Genomic DNA, 17,721 nt, shown 5'->3' on the forward strand with positions numbered 1-17,721 from the left:
CATACTATAAAAAAAAATCACTGGCCCTAGGTGTAAAAATCTGTACTTCTAATCATCTATGTAGCCAGAATTAATGATCCAGTAATAACTTTCATTTGATAAATGGATCAATCATACTTTATCTGCACTACCATAGCATAATATAGGCATCCACTAAGAAAAACATTAAAAAATAAAAGATCAATTGGTTCTGTGCATAGATTAAAGGATTATTTGACCAGATGAAAGCAATGAGGCTGAAATGATTTCAAATAATGTGGAAACACCATTTGTTTCAAACTGAAAATTGGAGGTTCTCGTGGAAAGCACAGGAAATAAAAACTCTGGGTTGTGTTATTTATGGTAGATACAATCCTAGGAAAAATCCAAAGTGCAAGAAGAAAATGCCCAAGTTCTCTTTAACTTTACACACAAAGAAGTTTATCCTGAAAAGACATCCAACATAATTTGTTCAAATGCAGGTACTGGGACAGGCATGTGAATGTAAATGTCTAAAGCAGTCAAACAAAATATAAGCAGTCATAATAAACAATATTCTGCTGGCCTGTTCATTCCATTAGACTGATACTCTCTATGTGTCTCAGTAACTACTAGTCCAGTTTGGGAAAACCTTCCCAGGTTTCCTGCCTGAAGCTTTACAGCAGGGTGCCCACATGAAGTGCTGCCTCAGTTCTCTGAACATTCAGAGCATACAAAACAAGTGGGATGAGGAAAGAGGAATGGAGAGTGACAGTACCTGCCCAGGCTTGCAGTCAGTTACGTTTGGCATCACAGACTTTGCAGAGGTGCTAAAGAATCTCAGCACATTCTTGATTCTGGCAATTCTGCCAACTCCATAATGCCAGCAGTCAACAAGTCCGACGGGACAGAACAGATTCCAACCCTTTATAGACCCATAACACATTGAGTAACACATAGGGTGAAAAAGGCAAGGAAGAGGAATGTTAAAAAATGCAGTTCATCTGCCCTGATAATGCCTTAACCTTGTTACAGTCCCAATTGCATGTGCAACTTTTATCACCAGACTGCATAATTAAGATCTTAACACATACCCACACACACACCAATGTCCAGATGCCCTACCAGTAAGGAACTGGGAGCCACAAAATAACCGGTGTAGTCCCTGGAAAACATATCAGCAACTTTTCATGACAGCAATTACATAACCACTGTTAACAGCTTGGAAAGATGCGACAAGAATCTCTTTCAAATTACACACGTAGCTGGGAAGAACTGAATGTGAAAGTGCTGTTTCAAATCTTACTGCATAACATTCTTGCTCCTCTGATCCTTCTTGTTTGCAAAAACAGCACCACATACATTCACCTTTGGGCCAATGAATGCACAGATTGTTCCACACATACATGGAAACTCACAGGTACGTCACCATGGCAGCTGAACTCCCCACAGCCACTCATTCACTGCCCCAGCAGTGAAATGCGGGAGAGAATTGGGAAGAAGAGAAAAATTCATGGGTTGCAATAAATACAGTTTAACAGGACAGAGAAGGAAGGGATATTATTATTATCATCATTATTACCAAGTGATACAAAATGCAGCTTCTCACCTCCCACCCACTGATGCCTGGCCAGTTCCTCAGCAGCAGCCCCTGACTAGCTTTCCCCCTAGTTTTTATCCTAAGCATGATCTCATGTGGTCTGGAATATCCCTGGGGTCAGTTATCCTGGCTGTGCCCCCTCCCAGCTTCTTGTGTCCCCCACCCTCCCTGCTGGTGGGGTGAGAAGCTGAAAGGTCCTTGACTTGCAGTAAGCACTGCTCAGCAGCAGCTACAATATCAGTGCATTATTGACATTATTCTCATCCATGGCAATAAACCACCTACCAGGAAGAAATTTAATTCTATCCCAGCTGGAACCAGGACAGATGTACAACTGTGTACCATCAGCCACAGAAGATGGCCTTCTAGTTCCCAAACACTTGGTTTCTTGGTATCTGCTCTCCTGGTTTTGAAATACCTCATTCTGATCCATTTGATAGAGGCTAATAAGGCCAGTAAATATTCTGTGAGGAAGAACTCACGGATCTGTGGTTAAGAAGATAGCACTGAAAGGAAACATAACAAGTCTTCATATAAAGAAAAAGCTACTGAATTTAAGGTGACACCCAGTTGTTTGTCACGTCAATGGCACACAACATGAAAGTTTTCAATTCAAAGGTCTGAACTGCAAAAAGGAAAGTTCAGGTGACAAATTTCCACTGGTTAAGAGTACCAGCATAAATTGCTGGGGAGACTGTGGACAGTGAGGAAATGTCAGGAGTGATGCAGATAGGGTTGATGCTGCCTTGGGGGAAGAGGTGGATTGCTTAATTCCTTGAGAGTTTCTTGAGATAATGACACACCATGTCATTTCCAAAGCTTTGCAAGTTTAGTGGATCGAGGAAGTGATGAACTAATTATTTATATGAAAAGATTCTGATAGGATGATATATCTACTAAACTAAGTTTTAGCTGGATTTATAGTTTGTTCCCTGCCATTTTCATCTCTAGCAGATGAGGTGTGAAATTGCTTCAGTAGAAGGACTCAGCACATAACAGCATCAGACAGCGTTTAGAAGAACAGAACTGTCAGACTTCAGGATCATGCTGAGCTCATCACTCCCCTCTGGATCTGCAGTTTCCTTCTTTATGGCATATTTTCTAGGAAACTGTGGAACAGATCTGGTCACATGCTCATTTTTTCATGTTTGGACTACTGACACTTTTTCAGTCTCTGCTACGAAAATGTGCCCTAGAAAACAGCACTGAATAGCAAAATTATAAAATGGGGGACACACAATCCTTCTGCTTCATCTGCTTTATTGGAAAATTTTTCCAAATCCATTACCTTATAAGCATTTGAAGAATGAGGTCAGACACCTCAGACACCATCTTTGGACAGTTTAGTCCAGTTCTACTAAAACAAACCTGCCCACACAAGAGAGGCAGGCGCTGGTCACCCCTCACAAACACCCTCAGCAGAACTGATGAAGGGATCTGAGCACTGCTGTGACTAGCGTGTGAAGGAAAGGCAAGAGATGAGAAGGTGGCTTCCTAATCCCCCCAAAGTGTTAGATAATTCTACCAACATTATCAACACCGCTTTTGCACCTTCGTACTTTTATCTGCCAGAGGAGAAATGGGCTAAATCCACAGGCTAAGAAATTTATCAAAGCTTAAGAAGCAGCTAATTTGGATCAAATTTGCTCAATTATTGCCATCATGTAATGAAGCTTACATGGACAGGAAAATGCACATGATACAAATGCCCAGTAGCCATGTTTATATCAGAATGACTGAAAAAGAGAAATACCCAATGAACATCCATTTTCCATGCAAGTCTCAGCCAAATTTAAATCACTGTAACTTCACCAAGGAGCCTGCACGTAACTGAGGGCAGAACTTGACACTGATGTAATTCTGCCTCTGTGTTCTACACCTCAGTAATCCGGTTTAAATCTATTTGTCATACACGTTGTCCAGTTTTATAAGCTTAAAGGAATTTTTAGTACATCCTCTCACAAAGAAAAAAAGGATGCAAAGGAATTAATGAATTTAGATTTAATGCCCAACTTTAATTGCTAAGACAGGAAAATTATACTACAATTCATTAAAATAAAATCCATTCACCACACAAAACCAACCCTAGGCTCTTTATGTGTCAGAGATGCCACTTAAATTCACACCACTCGGTGGAAAATAAATGCTACTAAGTTTTAATAAAACACTTGTTAATTCACATCTACCATAATTGAAATATAAGAAAAAATATTGTAATTAGCTCCCTACTACAGACCATACGAAGATTTTAATGAACTTTTTTTATTTAGTCAGCATACCAAAAATTAATTTCTCAAACTAAGTGTTCTTATCATTGAGGAAATTGCCTACATATAAGAATGGCCTCTTATAATTATTTAGTGCCTTAAAAAAAACAAGCTTGTGAATATTTCAGACTTTAAGTTTTAATAATTTCCTTTTGAAACCTTTCGTTGTGCCTATGTACTGGACAAACACATGGAGGGAGATACTGAAATAGAGTTTAAGATAGACATCCCTAAAACTAATAAAATTGTTTACAAGAAACACCTTTGCTCCAGATATACCTTTCATTTTTCCCTCCTTGGCTTCTCCACCACACAAAAAGCTCTATTTCCATCTTGTACTACCTTGCTCCAGCAACCTCCTGAAACCCCATCCCCCCTTTCACTGAATACTAACTAGAAGTGAGATAAAAACTTCATTGTCCTAGGGTCTCAAGGGTCTGGATTCAATATTTTAATTTAAAAAAATAAAAATAATTTAAAACCTGTGCAGAGATCATAGAATTCCTGCTATTTCAGAAAAGCAAGCAAAAGACTTTTCTTTCAACTAGATTGACGAAAAACCCAGCATACTAACAGGCAGGCAAAAATCAGCTATGCCAGGGGACTGCCACACAAAAAATCCATTATAAATCTACCTGATTCTTCTTCAAAGCATTCAACATCATCTACTGCATACTTTATTTTTGCTTCTCTCAGCTTTCTCTTTATTCCTCATCCTTTCCCAGCTCCAAGGAAAACAGTAAAAGGGACACTACCACAAGTTTCCAGCTCCTGAAGCCTTTTCCTGAAGCCACACACTCTTTTTGCCACTGACTATCTGGGTAATTTTCCAATATCTGGCCTACACAGAGATGACACAACAGCTGAGGGGTGTGCTCCAGGAGAACCCTTCTGGTTAAACGACACCTGTCATGGTTATTTACTGTCACACATTTCCTCCAAATTCTTGCCTTCATTTGAAAGCCTGGCAGAATTTTTTGTTCTTTAATGTTTCAGAAAACGTGGATTAAGCAATTTCCAAATATCTTGTGTATAACTAACATGAGCTGTGTCTCAGCTGAGATCCCCATGTCTAGAAGAGGCCCCACGTGCATCTTGCTTCCACCTGGTCCCATCTAACTTTGATTGCCCACTGAAGGTTAATGAGGCTTCACTAGACCTCAAAGCGGCTTCCTAATCTGAACCACAGACAAAATGGACAACCACCTCTGCCTGGGCACCTGGCTTTTGGGTAACTGTGCAGATGAGAGAAGTTAGGCAACTGTGTCCTTTCTTTAAAACTGCAGCCTGTGAAGAGAAGTTAACTTGTTGCATTATTATGACAACCATATATATAGCTCTGGAGTGCATTCCTCCTTCCGGGATCAAGCTCTCTGCTTCCTCTAGACAGGTGGCCTCTCGCCTCTTTCATCTCCAGCCTTATTTTTTTTTTTCTGTCTTAAAATTTGAAGTACCTGACTGACTGATACAAACAGGCCTATTTCCAAATCATATCAACATCTCCATCTGCCAGAAAGTTCATCTTCAATGCAATTTCCAAAGCAGAGCTCTCCACACTGGGTGCCTGCAATAGTTCCATACATCAAGCCCACTGCTCACAAATGCACCACAGGACACTAACAGGGAACACAACTTCCTCTACAAAATCAAGGGAGAGCAAAGTAATAGAAACTGAAAGAAGATAAAATGTTTTGTAGGTAGTGGAACACCAGCTGATAGCAATTTCTCTTTCAAGCCACAGTATACTTCATTTATTTATAGGCATTGGGAAAATGTTATTGCCTCAGCCCTGTGTAGGAAAATACACTAGAAGTGCCACTTTATGAAAAAGCAGCTTAGAAGTAAAAACATAAAGAAAATGAATAATGTTTCCCTAAATATCAAGTCACATTTCTTGCAACAGAATAATGATGAAGCCAGGAGCCATGTCAGACAATTAGGAGGGGGAACAAGTAAGTACAGCCTACAGCCAGCACATAGCAACGTCTTATTTAGGAGTTCTCTTGATGAAGTATCTAAAGATGAAAAAATAATATCTCGTGGTCTTTACCTCTAAACTATCAAGACCAATATATTTATGTTTCTGATACTTGGATATATCATTCACATTAACATCCTCCTGGTATTTTTCAAATAGACTTGTGATTTTCATTAGTCTACTTGAACATGGCTTTTCATGGTTTTACTTTTATCTTCTTTGGGATAGCTAAACATAATCTGGATTTTGAGGATAAATAAATCCCTTGGGTTAGACTGAATTAACTATAACCACATGCTAGAGTTCAGAACAGGATTAACAAATCATGGCTACTGGATTTCTTTTAGCTAACACTGACTCCTTAGGCAGCTTTATGGTCCACTGAGAGGGAACCAGACATTTTTTGTTAGATGCCTGTATTTAACCCTATGAAATGCAGAGGTTCTTCCCTTTCCATTTTGCAGACCTCTGGTTATGTCAGCAACCTTTCACTGGTTTTAAATATGAAAGGTCATTCCAAAGGCCCCGCTGAACAGAGAAACAAGCCTCGATGCCGGAGCCTTCCCAGCAAAGATATATTTGCTCTTAGAGAACACATGCATCTTCCAATGAATTTTAACCCCCAGTAGTTAAATAAAGGATAAACTCCATGAACACACAGATCACACAAAAATAATTACAATAATACTTACTTACATTGCATTAAAGGTTGCTGTAACGTGTAGTGATCCCTAGGATTGCTCTACTGTACATCTGGTTATCAGAGAGTTCTGTTTACTTGTTACAGATAACATGAGAAGTGAGAGACTGATTCAATTGCTCATCTTATAAATTAAAGCTATCCCAGGAGCAGGACCCACTTATATTGCAGATTTTATTCTACTGCCTTGCCCTGTGGTTAAAGTGAACCTAATACTTCCAGATTTTGTGTCAGCACTTCATCTGTCTGCATCCTTCTCCTACAGCAGAAGAGGCATTGCAAGGATGCACATCCATAAGAAAACAATGCTGCTACTGATCTTCCCTGGGTAAAACAGGATAAACCCTCAAACAGACCTTGCAAGAAGGACAGTAGAAGTAAAATTTCAGTCTTCAGATATGGCTTTCCTGTCCCTGCACTTCAAAGAAATGTATGTAAATTTGACAACCTCTTCAGAGCTGCTGAGCAATAAATGCTAAACACAAACAGGTGTCGATGGTGAAGTGCGTGGATATATTGCAACCAGACGACACAGAGAGAAAAGACAGAATGAGATTAAATGACTAAACAACACTTGTCAAACTAACTTTCAACATAATATGCTTAGCAAACTTTTTAGTGCAGAACAGCACCAGAATATATTTGAAAACTTCTTTTATTTTTATTCATCTTGACATGGACTGCTTAGCATCAGCAGCTGGAGTTTAAAGTAAGTTTCCAAATGACCAAGGCTGCAAAGCTAGAATGCAAACAATCAGCTCAGAGAAGAAATAATATTATTTCATGCAAGTATGTTTAATTTGAAGCAATGAGAAGAGGAGGTAAAATAGCTGTGATTCACTTAGTGTTTTGATGATCTGGACACTTAGGTTTACAGCAAAGGGAGATTTAATTCCTAAATACACTTGCATCGTCACATCTTAGCTAATGACTTGAAAAAGAACAGGTAACTGATTTTCACCTAAATCTTTAACCTTAGGGTTAGATCACAACCTTTATACCTGTCTGGAGAAAAAAAACAACAAAAAACTACTGACACCAATACTACATCCCTAAGAAGTCCTCCTGACTCTATGAGAAAGCAAGTGAGAGAGGGAGAAGCAGTCAGAGAAAACGGGCTTCCTTTTGCCACTCCCTCTTTACATTCACAGAGCTTTGCAAGCCCATGACAACCACGGTTAGTGCCTATCTTGCAGTTTCTGAACTTCCCTTCAAATAAAAACCTGTATTTTTTCAGGTGGTGCCAAAACATCTGCCAAGGATACTGGTTCATTTATTTTCCATTCTTTGCTTTGACTGGAAATTTACTTTAAGAAATACTTCCTTCAGCATTCCTTCCGTGCTTTCAATGGAATTAGCTGGTTTTCATTAATCAAAATACACTCACAGAATCACAATGCTAGAATGGCAATTCTGGGAGGGATTCTGGTTCAATTCCCCCTCTCCATGGCTAGCTACCCATGGGTCATTTTCTCCATTTGTCTAACTGTTTCAGAACACCTTCCAACAGAGTCTCAACATCCTCTGTAAAATATCTCTCCCAATGCTTAAATATTGCTGCCCCTACAAAGAATAAAATTGATCTCCGCTCCAATGTAAAATTATTCCTCCTTGTTGTATCCACAATGGACATAGACCAGTCCTCCACTTTGCAGTTGATTGTAGGTATTTGAAAATGGGATTTGTGCATTGTTTTGGTTTGTTGTGGGTTGTTTTGGTTTGTTGTTGCTGTTTTGTTGGTTTCCTCCTTCAGTCTTTCTTTGCAGAGGATATTTTCTGCAACTCCGATCATCCCTGTTACTTTTCTCTGGGTACTTTCCAGTTGATTCATAGTACCCAAGAAGCCTGGTACTCAAATCTGGACAATGTATTCCAGCCAAGGTCTTACTGGCACTGCTTAGAGCTGAAGGATTACTCACATTTACACATGCCAGTGCAACATTTGCCTTTTTCTTGCAGCAGAATGACAGTGTTGACTCATGTTCTATTTGTAATCCATTATAATCCCCTAGCCCTTTGCTCCAAATTTATTACTGATTGGTTTTCATCCTGTTTTGTGCAGATGATTGTTCTTACCTAAGAACTTTGCATCTGCCCAGACTAAATTTAGCCTTTGTTTTCAGACCATTTCTTAAATTTCTTAATGCAGCTGAGAATTTTATTTCTGTGCTACATTTAACAAGCAGCTGAATTTCAACATCTATAATTTAATTGAAATGGTAAAGACTGGTAAATGTCAAAAAGTGATAAATAATGCTGCACCCAAAACAGATCACAGAGACCACTACACAATTTATCCTCTCAGCCTGCCACTGAACTACTGACAGCTACTACCAGAATGTAGTTTTCCAGCTCATTTTGTATCCACCTCATAATTATTTATTTTAGACAACACTTCTTTAACTTGCTTATAAGGCAGTAATGGAAACCAAGTCAAAATCTTATTAAAGTCAAGATATGTGATGCTGCAAGTTTATCCCTGAGACTCAAGGCCTGTAAATGCCACAGAAGAAACTGAGTTTAGTTTGACATCCATACCAGCTTTATTCACCCCCTCATCTTCTTGATGCTAACAAATATTTGCTTCAATATTTATCCTAGTATGGGAGATTTTTTTCCCGGGCTTTTAGGTCTAACTCACAGGATAAATTTTCCCATTTTCTTCCTTTCCTTAATGTTACAAAATACCATGTTGCTTGTCTTTTCCCAATCTTGCACAATTTCATAACTTTTCAAGGATAACTTTTAGTATCTCTAAAATTTTTTCAGCCAATTCCCTTAAACCATTCCAGCTGATTTGCAGATATCTAATTTACCCAAGCCTATCCTTTCCCTCATCCAGAATCTTACACTCCAGCTAAAGATACGAACTACAGTTGCCATCTGGTCTTAGCAGCCCTTTTATGTGAGAGCCAAAGCAAAGCCAGGTGCCAAAGCTCTGGCCTTCTCTGTAGGGCCTTTACATGAGCATCTCTCTCCACTGAGCCATCATTTTTCTTGATTTTTTTTTTTTTTCTTCTAATACACTTGAAAAAATTGTTATTTCTAAATTGTTGCCCAAATACCTTTTTTTATACTTGGTTTTCTGGGTTGGAGCTACCACTTGTGCACCCTTAAGAGTTCCACTTAGCTGTACTTTCTGTAGGCAACCTCTTGTCACTGCAGTCATTAAGAGCCTTGTCATCAGCCAAGCTCATGCCTTTGGATAATTCATGTTTGTGCTTTCTACATTGAGCAAATGCCAATTATCCCTATTTTTCTTCCTCTAATTCTTAGTTTACTGTAATGTATATTTGAAACAACTTGTCTTTATTTTGATGGTTTTTTCTTCCTTATGCATTATTATGGACATTGCCCCTCTGCCTTCTTTTATTCTCCACAGGAGTTCCTGTTTTTCAGCTAGAACCAAATGACAGTAATCGCCCATTAAGTGGCAAGCATATAAACATGTTTAAATACTGTTCAAACTACTCTTCTGACTGGATAGTCAATTAAGGGTCACTCTGGCATGCAGATGCTATACCATCCAATATTTAAGTCAAAAAATATTTCAAATCTGGAGACTTTGCCCCTCATTGGTTTGGCCTTCTTATATCAGAATACAAGCCAAAGCTAGTTTGGATAATACACTGGGGTTTCTCTTGCAGCAAATAAGGAAGGAAGCTTTGCAGGCATGTATTTTACACACACACTTCATTTTTAAAGGTCTAGGTAGCTTACCAGAAATGAATTCCTATATACTGAACTGAAGCAAAGGGAAGGAGATCTCTGCTCCTTAAGTGATGCCAAAGAGAGCAGGGTTGGGTTCTGTGTTATTCCCCAAAAATGCACTTATTTCGATGAAAGCTGGATGAGCATGGGGAGGGCATAAATTTCCCTCTGAAAATCATGTCTGCTTCACAGTCAATGAAGTAAGAGATATTAAAAGCAAGCCAGCACCATTATTGACAAAACTAACAAGTGCTCCCCAAGCGCTAATAAAATTCCAGCCAAGCAGCCTATTGATCACTGTCTCTGTTCAAAGCACATCAGCCATAATGCAATCACACACAAGGACCCCAGCTCTGTCACTTCTTGTGCCATATTTAATGACAAAATTGGTTGCTTACAAGCTTATAAGGAATTTAATATTATACTTCTAGCATGCAAAAAGAACCACGTGCATCTGCTTGGAGATAAGCAGCCATATGTGCTCAAAATGCATTTGATGGGAGACAGTATATTTCATGTGCTTCATCTCAGCTATTGTTTTTGGTTGATTCAGTTAACATGTTCTAAAATTGGACTGATTTACTGAAGATTTACAAACATAATTCATGTGCACTTGCACTATGAATAAGCCTCTAAAACTAATTCAAGCACAGTCAAAAAATAAATTGCAAAATAAGTTATTCAATTGAAATCTGCCATCTGAGGCACTGTAATAGAAAACATTTATTATAAAACTAACATATATTTGTGGCTAGAGATGTGTACAGTACTAAACATCTCTTTGCAAGGAATTTATTCAGGCTTTTCTGAAAGAACATCTTAACTGGGCTAACAGAAAATTACATGTTCGAAAATAATTGCAGGTTCTATGATTTTCATCCTGCATCACCAGCTTCCTATTTTCAGTCCTTTTGTTTTGGAAGGCTTATGAATTTTAGGCAAACTTTTTTCTTCTGCACAGCTGCAGAAGCCCATTTCCAGAGTCTAGATCTGTGATTTAAACACTGGAAAGACACAGGTAGAATTCAATGCACAAGCAGAGCAAGCATTGATACCAACACATTCATCTTGAAATGTAATGCTCTAAATTTGGCAAATTCACTTCACAGGGCTGCAGAGCTGTGAAAGTCATAGGCTGTGCTATGCTGGAGGCCTCAATCCACTCAAAAGCAGTGCTTCCTCTTCAAAAGCGAGGGTATTTTGCTAGTTCAGCCTCTCATTAGTGCTCAAAGGGACTTCTTTGAAATGAGAGTACGTCTGTAATTAATAATGATAGTCAAGTCTAAATGAGTGTGTCTGACATTAGAGTCATTCTGTGATAGGTCCAATTCAGGCAGATAAAGATTTTCACACAATACAGTGGAATAGGGAGTTTGAATTTTTAAAATTTTTTGTATTCCCTCCTCTCCCAGGGCAGACAATGAAAGCCCTGAGAAGGAATATCCCTGTCCAGATTCCTCAGTTATTGGGGAAGAGCATTGGGAATAGACAGTGAAAAGAAAGACAAAGGCTGGAAGACAAGGGAGAAAGGTCAGACTATTTCTAATCAGGAGCTTTTTTCCCTGGAGTTTTGGAACATTTGGGATTGCTACTACCAGCAATGGGTAAAACTGTACCGTGTTTCCAGCCAGTCCTTGTGCCTCAGTGCTGAAGGCAGGGCTGAGGAAGAGGACTCAGGCCAGCTCCATCCACTGCAATCATCTGACAGTGTCATAATCCAAATGGAAAGGGGGAAACTTGCACCTCCTTGAACAGAAAATTCCATAGTTCAGTGGATGGTTTTAAGCACATATTTGGGAAAAAACTCAGCACTACCACAGGATAAAATTTTCCCCGCTCTTATTGCATCCTTCTACAGCCATGTTGTTAATAATAATGGCAACTCAATGTTTTAAACATGTTTTGATTCAGAGCTTATGCATCTGCAATACAAAGTGCACCCCAATACTTCCACAGTTCCTATGTTCTGGGTGAGGATGCTTTGAAAAAGTCATATGGCAAACTGGACACCATTCCAAACTGCTTCCAGCAATTTTAGGGGTGGCTTCTAGCAGAAGTTTTCATTAACTTATTTTTTTAATTTAACAGTTTTCAATTAACATAATCCATAAAGTCTTAATGAATTCATTTTCTGGCAAGTCTGAATAGGTGCTGAATATGAGACACATATCAAAATCTCTCACTTGAGTTATGCTAAAGTTTTCCCTGATTCCCTCTTTTCTTTCTCCAAAGTGGATGAAGAAGACTAGGAAAGTATGCCAAGTTAGCTGTCAAGCTCCTTAAGAACTCTCAAATGACCTTGTCAGGAAAAAACCCCAAACCTTTGATTCATATTTCAAAATCCTGAATAACCTGCCCCTTCTACTCTTTTGCTTTCTTGCTTCTGTAACTGTGACAGAATCGAGTTCAATACTAATGACCAGCAATCATTTCCAGGCTACAAACTCTGCTGCCTTCTGCAGTCCAAGTGCCTCATTAGCTTGGCTTTGTCAGTAAGAGGCTCACCTTTGTATTGGCTTCTCCTGGGTTAAAGACAAATAGAAAGTTGGGCTGGGAGCTCAGCTAAAAATAAGCTCTGATCACTCAAGTGCCCTCTGTGCTGTAGTAGAACCATTCAAGTTGACTTCCCTTGAACAGGCCTGTTATCCAAAGATACCTCGTGTCACTCCCTAGAGGTGGTTTCAGTGAAAGCCATGAATGCTTTTTTACAAAACAAGGTATTTCTTGAGACAAACACTCAGGTATTTCTCTCCACACTGCAAGCAGAAAGCAGACAGCTTGATTACACTGCTATTGTTTTTCAGCGCACAATTAAATAATTCATCCTGCTGAATAAAGCCAGCTTTTTGTTAGAAAAGAATACAGTTGGTCGCATGCAGCAGACTTCTTCAAAAGATGCAAATGAAGTACAAGCCTGGAAGCAAAACTCTGCTGATTTTCAAAACCTCTGATTACTGTTGGTTTCTAAATCTGTTAAACATACGGAATTCTCCAGCTGCCTTTGTGAGATCCCTTCCTGCCTTCAGTTACTTCTAACCCTGCCCTCCCAGCTCTTTCGGACTGGTTCTGTAGTCTGGCTCCACATGAAGACTTCACAATTAGAGTATTTTAGCAGGATTTTAGATTTAGACTTGAGAAGTAGATTTTTAATATTAAAACCTTGTAAACCTGTCCCAAAAAGTTGGTGTTTTTGCACAAAAGAGCTTTAGGCTTGGTGACACCAGATTCAGATTATTAATAAAACCCAAAATCTGCTTTCATTCACCCACTGGAGAAGTTTTTTTCTCTTCAGTAACTACGAATAGCCTTGGTCTTGTGAGGTTAAAAGCTGCCTTTGGGATATCTCTCAAAATAACAATTGTGTGGTGAGAACACAGAGCTGCTGCTGAAGTCAGAGAAGCAAGCTAGGGCTCCTCACCACAGGATCTGCACAGGCTCTCTGGATATCAAAATCCCAAAGAATATAAAATGAAAGCTTTTCTATCTATCTTCAAAACCATACAAGAGCATAGGGGGCATTTAAACACCCCAAAGACAAATGGAACAACATGGAAAAAATATCAGGGCAGGAAGAATGGAAAAGTAAAAACAGATTAAACAATTGTCTTGCAGCTTGTGCTGCATAAAAGATTTGGGACAAAATCTTCTGACTATTCTTTTTCCTCTCTGTGGAAAACTACAGAAATTAAACCTCTGGTGGCAAACATCTGGGAAAGAGAAAGCTTCCCTTCCTTCCTTAATCTCTATTTTCTATTTTAATGCCACTCTCTCTATATACACATAAATATATCATGTATACATTTACACACATATATATACCTAATATGCGTATGTAAACTGAGGATTACTCTTTTTCAGCATCTGACTCATGGGCCCCAAAGCAGAAACATATGATTTCTCTTCATTTTTTAGGTGACAACATAGGGATCAATGACTAAAGACTCACATGTTCTGTGTATATGTAACTAAACTAATCAACAGTTTTCAAACAAATATTTTTTTGTGCAATAAATCTCTTTAGAAATGTTTGAGTGACTATCTTTAATGTTCTAGTCAGGGTGAATTTTGCCACAGCCAAGAGCAGTGACCTCTGTCAAAACCAAGGATCTATTGGCCTAATAAATCCATTTGTAAGATTTAAGCAAGAAAAAAAGCAGTGCACGGATTTTTGTGCAAGGCAGAGCACCCTGCTCAGACTGCATCCCTCAGCCTGCATTCTGCCTCCTGACCAGAGACATCCATAACGTCAGGAAGCTCTACACCGAAAAAGAAATGATCCTTTCTTTACAAAGAGACAGAAATCTTCAACAGACATCCAACATATCCCTTCAAGGTATCCATGTGTGACTTTAGATTCTCTACAACCATTCCTGGTTTTGCCCAGAGTCAGACATCTCAGTAACACAATAAACAGGACAGTTTCAAAGCATGTCAGTTCAAATCTGTCTGCAATACTTTGCAAGGATTTACCTCTTTGTTTTTCCTCTTGGGAAGACAGAGGGTCACAAGGCCTCTGAAAGTGGTAGGAGCATAAGTTCCATTTGAAGTCAATAGGATTTGTAATCCTAAATCCCTCAAATGCCTTTGAAAACCTCTGAAGATGTGTGTCTTGACAAAAGCATCAACTTTGCCTTTCCTTTGACACTGAAGTTCCATTTCCCTAAAGACAGAGAATCTCCACTCTTAAGCTCTAACCTGTATAAGCCCCCAATGATATTCCTGCAAGGTACAGAATATACAAGGAACATGTCTGACAGTGAAATACAGAAATAGATGTAAAGTGGAATTTTCAAAAGCACCTTCAGAGGCTTCCAATAAGTATTTTCTTCCTAAACACTTCAGTAATTTCGAATTTTTTTTTCCTGGTATGGCTATTGTTTCCAGTCCAGTCCTGGACACCATTAGAATGTTTTTTATTGGTTTTTTTCCTATCCTGTGGTGGCTGGCTTGGAAATATTTGAAGTACCGCCATAACTTAAAAACTCACCAAGACAAAGTACAAAATGTCATTTACAGAGCCTGCATCTGAAACAGCAGCATATACACAACACCATTTCCTCTTTAAAATCAGCCCTGAAATTCTTACATTACAGCTGGTTTCAAAGAATTGGCCCCTTGAGTGTTAGGAAATGCAGTAGTTACATTTGTGACATTAATTTAGCAAAGCCTTTAACATGAAAGAAAATGAATGCGAAGATTCCTGTTTTAAATTGCATGTTAAACCAAGATTCATGGTTACAGAGAATGTCTCTGAGCACACTTTTCATCACTGAATGTAAAGTGGAATGGATGGGGATTAAAAAACGTGGTGAAAAAAAAACTGAGATGAGTCAAACTCTTATACATTAACCACCTCAAGCTGTGACTAAATTGGGAACGAGATGTAACTATGAATATAGCTCTCCACTAATGCACAGGACAGACAGAGGAAGAGAGGCATAAAGCATAAGGGGATATCACAAAATAGCGGAAGACAACCACGAAATGTGTACTGAGTTTACCTTGATCAAATGGCTTGTTTGGATTCCAGTTTCTGAAATAATCATCCTAAATGGGGATAAAAAAAAAAAGAAAATTCAGGAAAAATACAATCAGTATTTTCAGTACAATTTTACACAAATAAAATACAAATGAAACAACTCATGTTTTGATTCTAACATTTTTAGCTCAAATCAGATAAGACTATCAACAGGTTGTGTCCTAAAGAGTAGTTAATGCAGGTTGGAAATTAAAGAATAAAAGTCTTTGGCTTCAGCACCTTGAATTTTTCTTCGGGATTGTTGTTCAAAGTACACCCATTATTAAATATTTTATAATAACTCTGTATTATTTCACGTTAGTCTACAGTCTTTGAAAACAAAGACCGTATTGTTCAGATAGTGTAACAAGGTCCACACCAGCCTGGTGTGGTGGAAGATCAGCCAAGTAAATTCAAAGACACATCCATTTGGACACATGTAAATCACACCATTGTGAATGTACAGAAATACAGGAGCAATATTGCAAACATTACTTAAAGTAGAACAACTTCCAGGAGCACTTGCAGTGAATATTTTTGTCACTGTTCCCCCTATTAAACTTCAAAACTTTTCTGAAATCTGATGTAAAGAGATCATTGTGCTGTGAGTGTTGTGGTTCTGTTTTACACAATTCTCACTGGATTTTACACTGGAGAAAACAGAGACTGTCAGAGAGCATGGCCAAATAATGATTCTGTTGCAAACGAGTCTCTCTGCAGAAAGAATGGAAAACTCTTCCATGTGTTGGATCAATCTGTATTCTGTGTACTTAGCAAATATTTATCTGAAGGCAAAGTTTTCCCTGCTTCAGAGTGCCATCAACCCTAGTGCTGAAGAACTGGGATTTAAGCCCAACTGATATATCAGTTTCAGCATACCCTGTGTATCTCACTTGTGTCCTCTTTGAGAGGATGTGATAACAACAGAATAATCTATTCGACATGAGGAAGAATAAAAAATTTCTACAACACTGTCATATCTTTCTGCATATTAATCTTTGTTTCCTTTTTAATATATCCAGTATTCATTTCCTGAGGGATGCCACTAAAGAGAGGTATTCATCAAGCTGTCCAGAATGACACCGAGATTTCTTTTTCCTGCCAGGACGGTAACTAAAAACCCATCAGTGTGAATAAGACATCTAAATTATTTCTTCCATAGGGCTTCATTTACCATTTTTCTCCAGTACACTGAATTTCATGTACTCTCATGCTATCCAGTCACCCTAACCTGGAATATTTTGGAGACTTGGAAGTCAGCATGACTTTATGGGTTCAGAACAGGCTGTTACAGGAGGAGTGAGGACTCCACAGCCCCAGTGAACACCAGGAGATGCATCTCATGTTCCTTTCTGAACACTAGGGACAGCATGGAGAACTATGGATTGTTCTCCTGCTCTTCTGTGCCTTCTCTGGGACACGCAAGCATGGGCAAATGCTGGGTTAGATCAAATTATTCTGCATGACTAGCAGGAGGAAATGTATTTATTTTTTCACCAATATATTTGTGCTCGGTGTCATACTGACTTCATGGACAGTGATAATGTTCTACAATAACAGCAAAGACTATTATTCATAATCTATTTCAGATACATCAAAAGTATCCATATGGGTTTTTTTCCACAAGTACAGGGTTTGGCACCAGAAATAGAACTGCAGGCTTGCCTTTGAATCCCACAGCTTTGCTAATACAAAAACCCCTCATGGATATAAAATGCATTGTAACTGATGATGGTGCACTGCTAAATTCACCAAGCACTAATCACTTTTCAGAATGTGTTGGGTTTTCAGCTTTTATAGCAGAATATTTTTCAGCAACAAAAAATTCTTTTTTTTGCCTGCTTACATTTTTCTCCAAGGTGTTGCTTTGCTGCTGGGTTTTCAGCATCAGAAACTGTTAAATAATTCAACTCCCAACAAGGATTTCTTATGCTGGTGGCATATGAAATAAGGATTGGAAAGGGGGTTTATCTCAATTTCAGTGTCAAA

General features: G+C 38.7%; 1 protein-coding gene across 2 annotated transcripts in view; it reads right to left on the reverse strand.

The window, feature by feature from the left end:
• Positions 1–17,721, reverse strand: part of SPOCK1 (SPARC (osteonectin), cwcv and kazal like domains proteoglycan 1) — a 279,195-nt gene that overhangs the window by 173,785 nt on the left and 87,689 nt on the right. For both annotated transcript variants that reach the window (XM_039559692.1, XM_039559691.1), the window contains one exon: positions 15,716–15,761. In XM_039559692.1, the coding sequence (XP_039415626.1) occupies positions 15,716–15,761 (46 nt within the window). The remainder of the gene's footprint in view (positions 1–15,715; positions 15,762–17,721) is intronic.

The sequence above is a fragment of the Corvus cornix genome, chromosome 13 (assembly GCF_000738735.6).
Source record: "Corvus cornix cornix isolate S_Up_H32 chromosome 13, ASM73873v5, whole genome shotgun sequence".
Taxonomy (NCBI): Eukaryota; Metazoa; Chordata; class Aves; order Passeriformes; family Corvidae; genus Corvus; species Corvus cornix.